The sequence below is a fragment of the Lithobates pipiens genome, unplaced genomic scaffold (genome assembly GCF_037356315.1).
Source record: "Lithobates pipiens isolate NorthernLeopardFrog02 unplaced genomic scaffold, aLitPip1_a1.2 Scaffold_3, whole genome shotgun sequence".
Lineage (NCBI taxonomy): Eukaryota > Metazoa > Chordata > Amphibia > Anura > Ranidae > Lithobates > Lithobates pipiens.
This window is the reverse complement of record NW_027507790.1, coordinates 142,169,708-142,185,408: the sequence shown is the minus strand read 5'-3', so window position 1 is coordinate 142,185,408 and position 15,701 is coordinate 142,169,708. Positions and strand designations below refer to the sequence as shown.

Here is a 15,701-nt window from a genome sequence, read left to right as displayed (position 1 = left end):
TCAAATGGTCAGGCTACTTACCCCTATATTTCCCAAAGAATCTAGAGACAGGGATGTTAATTTACTAAAGGCAAACAGGCTGTTCATTTTGCAGAGGAATTGGCACTTTACAGGGGAATTGTACCCTGCCTTAGTGAATGTGGTGAGAATTCACTATGCACAGATAACAAATTACATGCAAGGAAAATTAAATAAATAGTATTTTTGTATGCTCTTGACTGGATGATGGAAAGTAGCATAGATAAGTTAGGTAAGGGAAAATAACCTTTGCAAAGTGAACAGCTCGTTGATTTTAGTAAGTCAACCCCAGGATCTCAGTACCTGAGTTCCCAGTTTTACCCACCCAACAAAGCTGTGGAACAAGGCTCAATTATGAATATATTTTCTGTACATAAGTAACTAAACCTATAGTAGGAGGTGTAGCGCTCTACTGGTTGGCTTTCTATTGTCTGCAATTTAGGACAGAGCTGGAGTTCCTGAGAGATATGGAAAGCCAGTACAGATTGCCTTAAACATAATTATTTGTAAGTGTCACATCAGTTCCTCAAACCTTTACTTGCTTAAAGAAACCAATTGACTTAAGAAAAAAAGTTACAAACCTATTAAATAATTATCAATTGTAATCGTGTGGGAACACATTTACCAAAGTTACTCCAGTTAATTAACCCCTTCATTGCCCCAGACCCATGGTGGACAGGGAATAAACAATTATGTTTAAAAAGTGTTTGATTCAATGATTTTAAGGAAAATATTTAGTGCATTTTGATAACCAACTTTGTTTTCCGCATTGAAAAGGTTTATTTGCAGGCCATTTGTTCCTTTTTAGTTAAACTATACACAGGCTATGGACATTGGAGCATTTTTATATTATTAACATGCTGTAAAAGAGCTTCAAAACAAGCCCTCACTAACCTCTGTAGATGCTAGTACTCTGAAATCAGCATTAAACCTAAAACAAAAAATGAAATATATTGCAACTTACCAATTATAAAATGTGGTGGCTGCACTTGTTTTTTTTTTTTTTTTGTTTAGGCTTTTCCTCTCTCTATTTTCACCTGGTGACCTGGCCAGTAACACATCTGCTGTATTATATTGTCTTCATTGTGGATGAATTAGCACAGGGGGCACAACAGACAGCAACACTGTCAGTCTGGGGAGGATAGTATTAAATGTTGTAGCAGATTTAAATTCACTAACAAAGTGAAGCCAAACTTCAGCTCACATTTTAATAATCAGTTACGGCAACAGATTTTTCATTTTGGGATAAAGGTTTTACATGGATAAATAAAAGTGTTAAATGGTTTGTCTCATCCTTGTAAACTGACACATCAGGAAGAGAGCTTGTTTTTTTGTGTGAAAAACAACAGACTTACTCACTGGATCACCAGATGAAAATATAAGAAAGAAAGCCTAAAACATAATATAAATGCAGCCATCAAATCTAAGAATTAGTAAGCTGTAATATAATAAACGTATGCCTTTGGGTTTAATACAGTGTTAATCATTTTCTCTTGAAGCCAGCACTTTGCAGCCTGCCAGTGTTTTTATATAAACAAACAGCAGTTGCTTGCGAGCTGTTAGAGACTGAAATCTGACATCAGACTCTCTGTTGTGATCTTTGAGAATTGCTCCAATTAATAGCTATATTGGTCAGTTTGTTTTAAAGCTCTTTTACTGCTAATACATAGTTTGTAAATTATCTAATATCCATAGTCTGAACACATTTTCTCTTTAAATGGCAAATCAGTTTTTGACTTGTGGAATTCTAATATTTGTAATTTAACGATAACATTATAATATGTGCACCAGTAATCTACACTCTGCACTCTGTTAAACAGAACAATTTGAATATCATAATAGCATTAAACTGAAATTATAAAGGTTCTTACTAAATTCAGGATACTTTTTTTTTGTAATTTACGTGATTTTCTGTTTCGTGACATCAAGGGAATATGTGTACTCCTTTTACCTCCTTCCTTTTGTTTGTGTTATAAATGGCACACTTTGGTAAAGCAGAACAAACAACAAAAAACACTTAAAATAAAGCTTCAAAATGAGTGCAATACAAATAAAAAAATTGTCATTTCATTTAATTTTATAAATTACCACAATTTTCTACTTCTTTTTTCCCATTCCTATAATACTTAAAGACAAGCCCAGTGCAAAACAGTTCTAAGTCAAACAATTAATTTGCGTAACACTTAATTTCTTCTTTTATGTGCCTGTCACATAATTGATGTGTTCTCATTTTTCAGATAATAAATAAAACAGTATTTAAACACCACAGGCAGTATGAAATATTTTACTAAAGCTGTTTTTGGCCATTGAAAATTCTGGCATATGCATTATAACAATTACTCGTGTATATGATTTATAGAAGAGTGTTATGACTGTATATTTAGCTTTAGCTTTATCTTTTTTTAACTGTACATATACTTTAAATTATATTTTAAATCTTGATTCCTCAGTGACATATTCAAATATATGGTACAATATTGGTGAAGATAGCAGGTGCTGAAATGCTTACATGGATACATGGGTGTACAGGGCTTCATTGGTAGATAAATGTTTAAATGAATATTTAAATCCTACAGATTTTACATGCAAATAGAACTGTTATGTCTATACATGCTGAAAGTATGTTATGCACATTAAAATCGCATGCAGTTCAATGTTAGAACTTATATTAGTACTTGACAGTCTGGAAAAAGGAGCATTTCTTACATATAAATAAAATAAATGTAAAATATAAATAAATATCATGATCCAACCTAACTAAAAAGAGACTTTGGTAAATATTTGACAGTGATTGAGTGACAGCAATATTGGTCAAGATTAGAGGTGGAGATAATTGCTGGATTCAAGTTACAAATGAATTCACATTCAATTATATTTTTATATTTATCTTAAAACATATGAAAAAAATATATAATTCACTCCTTAGCATATGTCTGCTAAATGTTTGCTTTAGAGCTTTAGATTGAGCATCAATAATAAAACTCCAAAATTCAGGAACTATTTCAAATTATGAGAGTTCCTTCATAGCAAAATCTATTATAAATAATATATGTTCTCATAAATACAACAAAGCAAATGCATTAAACATTTTAACATACTTCTCTCTTCCCAATACTGCCAGCCAAAATAGTATTGGTTTGCATGGACTTGATCATTGGTGGTGAATAAGAAATGTATTTTGTGTTTTGTGAAAAACAATGTACAATTGTGCTGGTGTTAAGAGGATGTCCAAATCAGTAAACACATTTACTGTGGTTGTCAATGCATACACAGTATAAAAGCCATAAATAAATGCACACAATTAAAAAAAAAGGCAACAGCTTGTATAAAGCTGCTTTTTTTTATTTATGATCATAGATTTTCTGCTTGACGCTAAAGGGTTAATTTATTTGCTTTTAAAGAATATGTATGAAAATTGCAGGCAGTCAGCTCTCCTGTAGCATGAAGCCGATAACAGTTAAAAAATGTACGTGTGCAGCAAACTGAGTAGCTTATGAATGAGCTTTAGTTAAAAATACACAATTGTTTAGATTATAAAATGGTAAAAAAATGCTGTATGCAGTTATTTAATGCAGGTAATGAACAAAGCAAAATACAAATTGTAAAAAAGTACACAATGTGCATGAGAAAGCTTTACAAATACCCAGTAGGGTATATTCACTTAATTAGATTGAGCACAAGCACAGAAGTTACTACCAGGTCCCTTACTACAGAATAACTTACTCAATCAGTGGTTATATCACTTACCCCTGTGGGCCTTATATATGGTACCACTGGGTATTGGGTACCACTGGGAAGGTATAGGCGACGTATAGGCAGCTAATAGGGGAGTCATCAGTGCTCTGCTTAGATTAATGTTTGGCAGTGTGTTTTGTAGCAGAGATATAACTAAATCAATATCGCATTCTTAAAGAGTATCTGTTTTTATATTATATACACTGGCTTTTAGACAGCAGGACTGGATAAATAACCTCCCTGGCGGTATGATTATTTCATATTTTAGGTGCTGAAAGCGGTACAATTATTTTGCATGAAAATTTGGCGTTTTATATTGTAGTCCAGTAATTCTTAGGAATAACTCACTTAAATCTGTCCAAACCAGAGTCTAGCAGACATCCTGGGTATGATAAAGTTGGAAAAATGAAATCATGAATTATAATATAATAAATAACTATAGATAATTATACCAAATAATAATATAAAAATAATAAAAATAATTCAATAATGTAATCAAATCAAAAACACTGAAATGTGCTCAGTTGCAGAATTGTCACTGTCATTACTTTTCAGTGTTTGATGACGGATATCCCCACAAATCGCTATCGCTCAATTCTGCGAGTGATTCCAATTTATTATCGCTGTTTTCTAGCTGGTGTAAAATTACTTTTGATGTAAAGGGACAGTTTTGGTTGCTATGGACAATCTCCAGTTTCCAGGCAGAAAGAATATTTTTTTATAATATAAAACTGCATGCAGGTCACTGGAGAAACCACTAGGGACAAAGAGGATGTGAAATAATTACATACAGCAATGTAATCTGTAAGATCACATTATACTGTTTGTAATGTGTGTGTTTTACTTTTTTAATTTGATGCCGTTCTCCACCCTGTGCATCACAACGCTCGCAGGGAACGGAGATCGGCATTGTGATAGATCAAGCGGAGGACGGCTCGATCGCACTGCGGGGAGACATAGCTGGATCCAGGGGACAAGGTAAGTAACCTCTTCCTGGATCCAGTGATGCGGTCCCGAGTCTGGCTTGGTGTTACCGCTAATGGTACAAAATTTTCACCCCAAGCCAGACTCGGGAATACCGCCAGGGAGTTAAAAGTGATTTCATACCTAATAAAATAAAAACATGAGAAGTTATATATATATATATATATATATATATATATATATATATATATATATATATATATATATATATATATATATATATATATAAATTTTACAAAATATTTTCTATAATTGTGGCACATGTAAGTGCACTATTCTAAGCATGGGTTGTAGGGGAAACCTAATCTGATGAGAAATAAGCAAAAGGGAATGGAATTACCACTTTGAACACCATACAGTACAGCCTACAGGTTGCAAAGTAATGTTGGCCATACATGGGTAGCTATCTCACTGACAATGACAAACGATGACGTCTATTTCTCTGTAAACAAAGAAATTATCAGCTAGTATTTCCAAAATGTTAAAATCCCTGAAAAAAACAAACACTTACAAAGCTCAAAAGCACTTTGTTCTGTAACACTACATGGCCTAAATGATGCAAATCCTAAATCATTCATATGGCTTGCTTTTATTGTGCTTTGTTCTTCCAGGCTGAGCAGAATGCTGAGTTGACTATGGAGACCGCATACCTGAACTGAGGATCCCTTCAGTGTCCCTCTTTCTTCATTTCAGGCTCATTCATACCAGCCCACAAGCTAAAATGGATTTTGTTGTCGGAGAATTTGAGATCCTCAAATTTTGTTTGTCGGAAATTGCGATGGAAAATGTCCAATGGAGCCTACACATGGTCAGAATTTCCAACAAGCTCCCATCGAACATTTGTTGTCGGAAAATCTGACCGTTTGTACGCGGCATTACAAGGCATCACACTGTTTATTTTTTTAACTTTATTGAAGTGTCACAAATCAACAATTCATTCAAAGTCTCAGCACTGCAGTGTGCTGCAACGTACTGCAGTGCAGTGACACGTGGTGTCTTGCTAAGAGCTGTGTAAAAATGAAGACATCCTACATTTTTATGCAGCATACCACATTCAGATACATCATTATGGTGTGGACAGGGCACATTAAAAGCAAATGTTTACTATGTGCCCTTGCCTTAAGCCTGGCTGCTTTATGCAGATTAGTGCAGTTCAACTGACATGGTGGGATTGATTTACTAAAGGTAAAAAGACAGTGCATTCTGCAAATGCAGTTGATCCAGAGCTTAGTAAATGAACAGAAGCTCTGCTGACTTCCATCATCCAAGCATCCAATCATATGCGAGCAAAAATTATTATTTTTTTTCTTTTCCTTGCTCGTGATTGGGTATTCTTTGCAAAGTGAAGCCTTAGCTCATTTACTAAGTTCTGGAGCAACTGCGTTTGCAGTCTATTTGCCTTTAGTAAATCAACCGCGGTGTGTCATAATGTATTTTTTTTGTTTTATTGTCCTACTCAAACTAATTGTGCTCTACCTCAGTTCAGGCAACAGGGTTTGACTAGCAGAAAGTACAACCTGTTCAGGCTTACTTCCCACAAGGCAGGTTTTTGCTTTTAAAACTACAATAATTTAGGGGAATTTTTTTTTCAGCCTTTGTAAATTTGTAAACAGATTTTTTTACTATCTATCTATATATCTATCAAGTGAACAGACTCCAACATTTAACCCCATTGTCTATTAGGCCTCATGCACATAGAGGGTTTGCTTTTCTCATTTAAATGCCAGAACTTTTGGCAGGAGAAAAGCTGCTTAAAAATTGCACCTAAAGCCGTTTATTGCATACACATTTAGGTGCTTCAAGTGTTTGAGTGTTATCGGAGTCCACTGGCCAGAATGTTCATTTATTTTGACCATTAGAATGCATGAACACTCAAATGAGCCTAAACAGGTCTAGCATTTAGATCCGTTTAGGCGTGTCAAGTGTTTTTTTCTCCTGTGCGCGATTTTGATGTTTTTTTTTTTTAGCCTTTAAACGGTCCTCTTCTAATGCGCCCTGTAAACACATATGTGTGCATGGATACATAGGTTAACACAGATGGGCTTTCACGCGCTGAAAATAAAAAAACATTAAACGCCCATAAAAGAGGCCTTCTTTTAAGCCCTGTGTGCATGTACCCTTATATCAAATGTAGTTAATCGCATCCTATTTTACCCCATGCATTATATAATAGATAATAATAACACATTTCACATTCTGCTGGTCATGATAATGTGTGATGTCACCAGTTTCCCTCCTCCTTAGGCTAGCCATACACATTTGATTTTTCTTGAACATCCCATGGATGCAGTCACTGTTCAGCTAATACGTTTCCGCCATGCCCGGTAAATTAACATGGCACCCACAGTTCGAATTTTGGCCTATTCAGAAGGAATCAGCTCAAATTCAAGCTATGTGTAGCAAGCTTTAGTTCTAGATTGTAAGCTCTAATGAGCAGGGCCCTCTGACCCCCCCATATTGATTTGTATTGTAAGTGTACTGTCTGCCCTCATGTTGTAAACTGCTGCTCAAACAGTTTGAGCTATATAAATCCTGTATAATAACAATAATAATAGATGTTATAATCCCATTGTGTTTGAAGTATATTTAGACTGGAGCTCCAGAATTCAGAGATTACAAATCATGTGTTGTCCAAATAGCAGCACTAACAACTCTGTTATATATGTTTTATCATAATGCGATCCACAGTGGATCAGTTCTAATCCAATCGACTCTATAAAAATTATATTTCTGACAAAAATTGTGTTCTAGCAAGCTGAGCTGTGTCCCCTCAGGTCATGTCAGTACAAGAATAATATCTTAACAACAAAGCATGATTCACTGGGGAACATACAGGGGGGACAGTATCGCCCCCACTCTTTTATCAGATATTCCTGCCCAACCTTGTTCTGCCAAGGTAAGGGAATTTTACATTATCATGTTGATTTTCTCCTCAAATGGCATCTCTGAGTATCTGCACTACTTGTGATAGGGGATATAGTTGAGTGTTGTCCAAAAAATAGCCTGAGCACACACTAAGCTCTATATCACTGTTTGCTTTCAGAACGTCATGTTTTATAATTACAGGAAAGGGAGCCTCTGAAGTGCAAGAAGGAGGGAGATTCTCATGAGGTGGGGGCTTTAGAACTCAAATGTCTGTATTGGACAATTTAATGTGTACATTTGCAAATCATTGTTAAGGAAATGTTCTAGCCAACTTTCTGACCCTATTGCTATCCAGAAAACATTTTACTCTGTCCTAAATAGGTTCCCTGTAATCAACAAAGTCTTATGCAAAATAAAATGAAGACTGTCGGAGATCATGGATATGCTTTGAGTGAACACTTACATACTGGAGTCAGAAAATGGTAAAAACAAGGCCTCTATACTGACATAGAAGCAGTTTCTGAGGGTTAAGGCAGACCTGGTAAGCCAGGCTTCCACAAAACAAGCATATTTTAGTAAGTGACAATTTATCTAATTTACAATTCTTTAACACCTGCTTAAGGCACTCTATTTTCAGCCACATGACTGTGATTTACTGTATTTATTAGCGTATAAGGCACACTTTTTTCCCCTGAAAACAGAGGACAAACAGTACCTGCGTGTTATACGCCGGTATTTCTTTTTTTACCAAAGAGGGAGCGGGGAAAGGGCGGTCCGCCCCAGGTGCTACACATTGGGGGGTGTCATGCCAGCCACCCCGCCTCTCCTGACCCTGGGACAGCCAGCTGGCGTATTCTGAAGATAAAAAAGAATCACTGTCAGCCCCTTCACATAGATCCTTTGTAGACTGTGTAAGTGTCATAGTAAACCGAAGATGGGAAATACCGCATTCGTGCCATTCTTTCCGGCCGCTCTCCTCCTTCTGCTCCTCTTCTGAGTGTAGCTTTATATTGGAGGAGTAGAGTGGTCACGTGAAACATTAGAGAACTATCATGTGACCAGCCAGAAGGAATGAAGCTAATGAAGTAGTTGCCAGGCTTTGGTTTATGATGACACGATGTGGGAAGAATCTATGAGAAGGGACTGGCACTGATTTTTATTAAACTTTAGAGTACACTGGCAGTGCTGTCTCAGGAGACTGGGGTTCTCTTGGGATTGCAGGGTGACTGTGCAATGTAAAGGGGCTGTGCGGGGGGTCTGCATAGTGTAATTGCAGGGGTCTGTGTAATGCGCGGGGGGTCTGTGTAATATAAAGGGGGTCTGTGTAATGTAAAGGGGTCTGTGAAATGTGCAGTGGGGACTTTGTAATGTAAAGGGGTCTGTGGAAAGTTTTTCTCTGAAACCTCCCTCTTAAAATTAGGGTGTGTGTTATACGCTTGTATGTGTTATACACCAATAAATACGGTACATTGGACTGAACTGGATATATTTGTCACTTTTTTGAGAATAAATATGTAACTTGGTGTGTTAGCTTTGTGAATTGAGCCTAGTTGTCACTGCATGCAGCCATTTTTGCATAAAATAAAGAATAAGTGCACAGAAACATTGCACCCTGCCCCATCTCCCCACTGACTAGGAAATACTAAGGGGAATTTACTAAGATTGCAACAGCCTGAATCTGATGCAGCTTTGCATGAAAAACAATCAGCTTTGATCTTTAATTTTCCAAGCTTAACTAAATAAGCAGACTTTAGAAACGGGTTACTATCTAGATTCTATCTGCTCCAGTTTTAGTAAATTCTAACCACTGCATATTGCTTTAAAAATAGTTGGAGATATTTCTAAAAGAACAATATATAAAGGATCACCTACATTTCTAAAATGCAGAATGTTGATCCACAGACTTTTTCTAGGGGCCAGAAGAAAAAAGGAACATACAGTAAAATATAAACGTATCACATTTCATAAGGATCTTTGCTTTTCTCTCGCTCAGTTAGGGCTTTTGAGGGTTTGTATTTGCTCTTTAAAACTGGACAGGGTTTTCTTCAACATTACCATTTATTTTCACTGCAAAGATGCTGTTATTCTTCAAATTTCCTTTGCTATGTTAATGGCCATCAACAAAAAAAAAAAAACCTGCATTAATTCCTTGTATCTACTAGCTCAATGTGACATACTGAGAATGTGAATATGATTGCTGTACAGATGCCTGATCATGGATTATCAAGCTTTTTTCACGAGCGTTGCTTATATAACATATTTTCATTTATGATCAAAACTATTTTTTGGCACATGAGTAAATGTATCCTAGTGTATAGTAAAACCTTGGATTGTGAACGTTTTGGAAGATAAGCACATTTTTTAACAAAATTTTGACTTGCTATACAAGCGATATCTTGATATACAAGTAGTGTCATGTCACAACTGAGTAGAAAAGAGAAGAGAGGCACCTCTAAGTGTAGCAATATGGTTACATTTAATGAAGGTACAACATTTAGCAACTCACATGGTTGATGATTAAAAGAGGCACATCTAAGTATGCAGACATCCGGGGTAAAGCTGACCACATAGACCATCCTCCTCACTGCCATCTATTTCACCCCTTCCACTCTACACTCCATGATCACTTTCAGATCGCTCTACTGCAGTCTTTCTGGTCCCGATTGCACACTGATAGCAGTGAGAGCCGGCAGTGCCAAGGACGATTTATGTGGACAGCTTTACCCCGGATGCCTGCATATTTAGATGTGCCTCTTATAATCATCAATCATGCGAGTTGCTAAATGATGTACCTTCATTAAATGTAACCATATTTCTACACTTAGAGGCGCCTCTCTTCTCTTTTATACTCTGTAGCTCCTGATGGATTTTGCATTTGATTTTCCATTATTTCTTATGGGGAAATTCTCTTTGATAGTTTCTGGAACGAATTATGCTCGTAATCCAAGGTTTACTGTATAGGAATGCATATTTTGTTCTCAAATGTGTCTGTATTATTGTAAAAGATTTTTTTTTTATAATTTGCATGTTTTAAGTATGTTTGTTTTACTATACTTTGTACAGTGAGATGTACAGGTTGTACAATTTATAGTCAAATTCTGGAATTCTCATTGCCTTTGGGATGAACATGCATGGTCAGATAATGACATGTAATGCCATAGTTTTATGCACTGAATGTGATGATTTGGAAACTGCCAAGTTATTAATTAGGGTGAGAATAAGGGCAGGGGCATTAGGGCAGAATCAAAGAGAAGATCAGCAAGATGCTGTGGCAAAAACCAAGATGGCAGATGACTTAAGCTTTGTCTTTGAATTTTCCGTTGTTTATATTGTCTTCAGATAATATGTTTAATAGTGTCTGGGTAGAGTAAAAAAAGTGTTTCTGGGGAGGTTTTAGGGGAAAACCAGATGAATATTTTAAACTGAAATGTAAAAATGAAATAGTAAACATACCTACATTAAACTATCTTCTGAGAATGGGACAGACATAACATACTTTACACAATACATTACAATCTATCACACTTTGACATCTCTTAAACCACACTTACAAATATGAAAAAAACATACAGCCTAATAAACAAACCAAATATATATTTTCCAGCAGCATAGCTTTGCAATACTGAATGTACAACAAATGTATTGATATAAAAGAAAATCAAAAACAAAAATGTATACAAATTCACCAAAATCTTTGGTACCAAAATTAAGGGCACCTATGTTAAGACAAAAAATTTTCTCCAAACACACTTAACTTATAAATGCCTTTTTTACAGCAACAATTTGGCTGTTTTGAGGCTCAGATTTTACTAATGACTTAAAAAAGGGCTTCAAGCTGTTTTGAAAGCATAACTGTCTACTTTTCAGTACATTCAGTACATTTTTTGTTTGTCAGAGAAGATCTGCATTATGTAATACTGAAACATGAAATAAAAATTGGACCACTCTGCTCAAGATATAATTAAAGTGGATCATTCACCCAGACATTTGAGAGGCAATTATTTTGTTCCGGAAACCAGAATTCAGCCAATCAATGCATTTGAGACTGCAACATCAAGACAAAGTCTCGTGTTTAGAAGCAGCATTATGAGCATTACCAAAATGGAGAAGTTTGAATGTCACTTCTACTCTACAATAACTGCTCACGAGAAGCTTCAACAGGCCAGTTGTATCCATTAAAGAGTTTGGTATGGGAGACAATAGGGTATCACAGAAGTCATCTATCTTTTAAGCGTTATCAAGACAAAATCTCTTATTCAGACCTCTTTCACACTGAGGCACTTTTCAGGTGCGTTTGCGCTAAAAATAGCACCTGAAAAACTCCTGAAAACTGCTTCTCATTAATTTCAATGGATGCTTTCACACTGGAGCGGAGCGCTGGTGGGGTTGTGAAAAAAGTCCTGCAAGCAGCATCTTTGGAGTGCAAAATGTCCTTCTCTATTAAAGTGAATGGGAAACTTTAAAAAAAAGCACACCACTAGCACCTCAAAAGGGATTGAAAAGCACCTGGCATTTTATGGGCAATTTTCGAGTGCCTCAGTGTGAAAGGGGTCTGAGATGCTTTAACACAAGGTTTTAGCAGCACTATTCGCCCTCTAGCGGGGTGCTTTTGACCCCCGCTAGCTCCCGAAAAAGGGTTAAAAACACCGGCAAATCGCCACTGATTTCAATGGGCAGGGGCGCTTTAGGAGCAGTGTGTACACCGCTCCTACTGTGATGCAAAGATGCTGCTTACAGGACTTTTTTAACCGTTCTGCAAGCGCACCGCTCTAGTGTTAAAGCACTCGGGCTTTCACACTGGAGCGACAGGAGAGGCTCTTTACAGGCGCTATGCAACCGCTATTTTTAGCGTTATAGTGCCTGTAAAGCGCCTCAGTGTGAAAGCAGTCTAAATGTGAGCACTAACAAAAAGGAGAATGTCGAATACCACTTCTGCTCCTCCTATCCTAACAAAATCATGGTAGTAGTATCAATTAATGAGTTTAGTATGGGACACAATAGGGTATCGCAGAAGTCACCCAGCGTATGAGGCTATATCACAGCTGTGACCACTTAGTTTTGACTAGAGCTGGGAAGGATTAGAAACCTTGTCTATGTCCCTATGTGTCTTGTTGGCTATTGTCAATGAAAAAGAAAATGATGGAAAACCGCAAATTGTGTGCAAAGCAAGAATAGAAGGATCATTTTCCAAAGGGGACACTATTCTGGGGACAAATGTCTAATAGGGGAATTTCCCTCACTTTGTACAGATTTCCTTTCCCTTTCTCTTCTATCTCCATGACAGAAAGTGATGGTAAATCTCCTAAGCATGATACAGACAGCAGAAAAACTACCTGACAAGGTTTAATCCCTTTCTTACGCTATCCAAAACAAAAAAAAAGGTTTGGGTAAACATAGGCTTTAACTAAATACTGTAAATTGGTAGTCCTTCACCAAATGTGAACAAAAAGATTAGAAAACATCACTAATGACTATGAGATTATAGTTGTAAACCATAATGTATTTATGAAACTTGCAAAGTTGTGTGCACAATTATTGCTTGTTGCGATATTTATGTATAGCAAATTGTCCAAAGGCATGAACCAAATATGTTGTTGGTTGTGTTCCTCTCATGTTCTAAATGCTATTTATTTTGCTTTTATGAGTCCTGCTTTCAATACCTGCTAGGACAGGGGTAGGCAACCTGGGACCCTCCAGCTGTTGCAGAACTAGTCCTACTATGCCTTTGGGAGTAATTGTAACTGCCAGCCTTGCAATGCCCCATGGTAAATATAGTTCCATAACAGCTGGAGGGCCCCAGGTTGCCTACCCCTGTGCTTGGAGAATCCACATACACTTTCTTTCATAGGGTGAAAATGCTTCCTCAGTTCAGCTTTAGTGCTGTCACCCTTGCCTGTGCACTCCAAGTTCTACTGCAAGTAGCACACAGTGCTGCTAAAGCCACCTCCTGCCACGGTTACAACTGTAAACCTATGGTGCTCAGTTACTACTGGAGTGTTTTTGCAAATAGCATACAGATATACAAACCACATGGAAAGCACACATGGATTATTTAAATGCCAAAAGAGGTTATTGTGTGACTTTAACTCTACTTTATGTTACAAAACACTGACTATGCACTTTTACTGTTTACTAAAATCCAATCCCCTGACTGAAACTTTCATTAAAACTCATTCCCCCAAAAACAGTGATGTTGCTAGACTCTGTAGTATTGATAGCATGAATGTTGGTTATTTCAAGATAATGGCATTGTGTGGGTGATGATTCCACTTTAAAAAAAAAGAAGTTCAGTCAAGATCTTTACAGAAGGCAAACACAACATTCATAGTTGTCATTTTTAACTCCTTTTCTTCTGTGACCCATGGCCTGACTCAAATTACTACCAACTTACTTGAAACATAAGTTCAGAACACTATAGATACTGGCAGTAAAATGTGATTGAGTGTATTATCCCTCAAAGCCATGCTAAGGTCTATATTAAACCAATCTATTTGTCTATTCTATTTCATAGCATTCATATCTGTTCCTAATCTACAAAAAAAGTTTAGAAAAATTACAAATTCATAATACAAGGGCAATCAAAATGATGGAACCAACAGCATCACGTTAAGCCACGTGAACACAAATTTCCAAATGTAAATGTAAACTAGGTGCCAGTAGTTTTCAAACGTCACGGTGTATCACTCAGATCTGGTCTGTTCTTTCTGGGATCCATTACACATATAGGGGATTCATCTCTTTCTTCAAATCCATGGTGATTGCATTTGTCTTGTAAACATGAGTTGAACATTCATGTTTTCTTTCAAAATGTGGCACTTACTTCATTCAAACGTCCTATAGTAGCTTCGTTTATAGCACCTGGCGCCCAACTGATCATCTAGTAACAGTAATCCAGCTTCAAGCGTGAGTTTTAAAGAGTAACACTATTTTATATCCTTTAAAAAGAGCACAGCTCCAAAATATCCTAAAAATATCTCAAGTGAGATTTTGTAACTTGTTACATTTCAGAAACTGTTATTGCTGTTCACACTTTCCAGTTGTCAGTTTCAATGCTCCTTTATTATGTAATAAATTCAGTGTCTTGAATTCCAGCGGCATCCTATGAGGGCCAGCGTTAGAAAAATATTTATATTTCAGCTCATCGTAATAATGATATTTGACTATATTTCCATAAATATCCTTGGGGAAGGGCCAGAATCCATACAGATGAATTTCATCACAAAACCGCGTTGCCAGGGTGTACATCAGAAGGCCGGTGCTTGGTCTCTTGATTTGTACTTTGTTTGTTAGCCAGTACCTGGAAAGGGAAAAATAAATTAGTTTTGAATACAGTTGCCTAATTAACCGTGATTGCAGCATACTTTATAATCTTTGTAATTGTTCTGGGGTCTAGCTGTTTCTGTGTATTATAGTTGGAATGATCTGATGGAGAAGAGGTGGACCAAAACAAAATAAAAATTGTTGTTTTGCTCCTTCTAGCTGTCTAAGCCAGCAGCATGCAGTCCTAAAATACATTGCAATCTATATCGAAGTATGCCTGGAACCTCTATCAGAAAAAGGAGTACATGAGGAAAGAAAAACAAAAAACAACGTGGCCTGCATTTCCTGGTGTTAAAATAAAATAAAGAGTCCTAAGAACCCCAATCATTTCTTATCCATGTGTCTATTCCTCACTGCCCTACCACAACTTTCCTGCATGAGTGTAAAAGGATCTGTTATTAATCTTTAGGGGACCTCACGTGTTTCTTTTTTCTTTTTAATGATGTGCTGGGCCCTATAAGAAAAAAAATGTATATTGTTAAAAAAAAAACACCCAACCAACTTCCTCTATTAGACCAAAAAAGTCCCCTCGTTTAAATCCAATGCCATTCATGTTGTATGGGGATGTAGATCCATGTCAATCACAATGACCCAATGCACTGCACTCGACAATGTTTACCTGCTGCTACTTCTATCAAAAATGACAGATCACATCTTCTGTACTAGCTATATGGACCATATTTAGTCAATAAAATCACCCAGGATCTCTGCTGTCTTGTTTACGATTCTCTCACAATTTTTGCGGAGTAACATCATCTTTCACATTAAAACAAAAAAAA

At 36.6% G+C, this 15,701-nt stretch overlaps 1 protein-coding gene across 1 annotated transcript in view; it reads right to left on the bottom strand.

The window, feature by feature from the left end:
• Positions 1-11,179: 11,179 nt before the first annotated feature.
• The window catches only part of ST8SIA4 (ST8 alpha-N-acetyl-neuraminide alpha-2,8-sialyltransferase 4), a 229,934-nt gene continuing 225,412 nt past the window's right edge, over positions 11,180-15,701 (bottom strand). Inside the window, exon 5 of the mRNA XM_077462336.1 lies at positions 11,180-14,899. Within this exon, the coding sequence (XP_077318462.1) occupies positions 14,617-14,899 (283 nt within the window). The 3' untranslated portion in view covers positions 11,180-14,616. The remainder of the gene's footprint in view (positions 14,900-15,701) is intronic.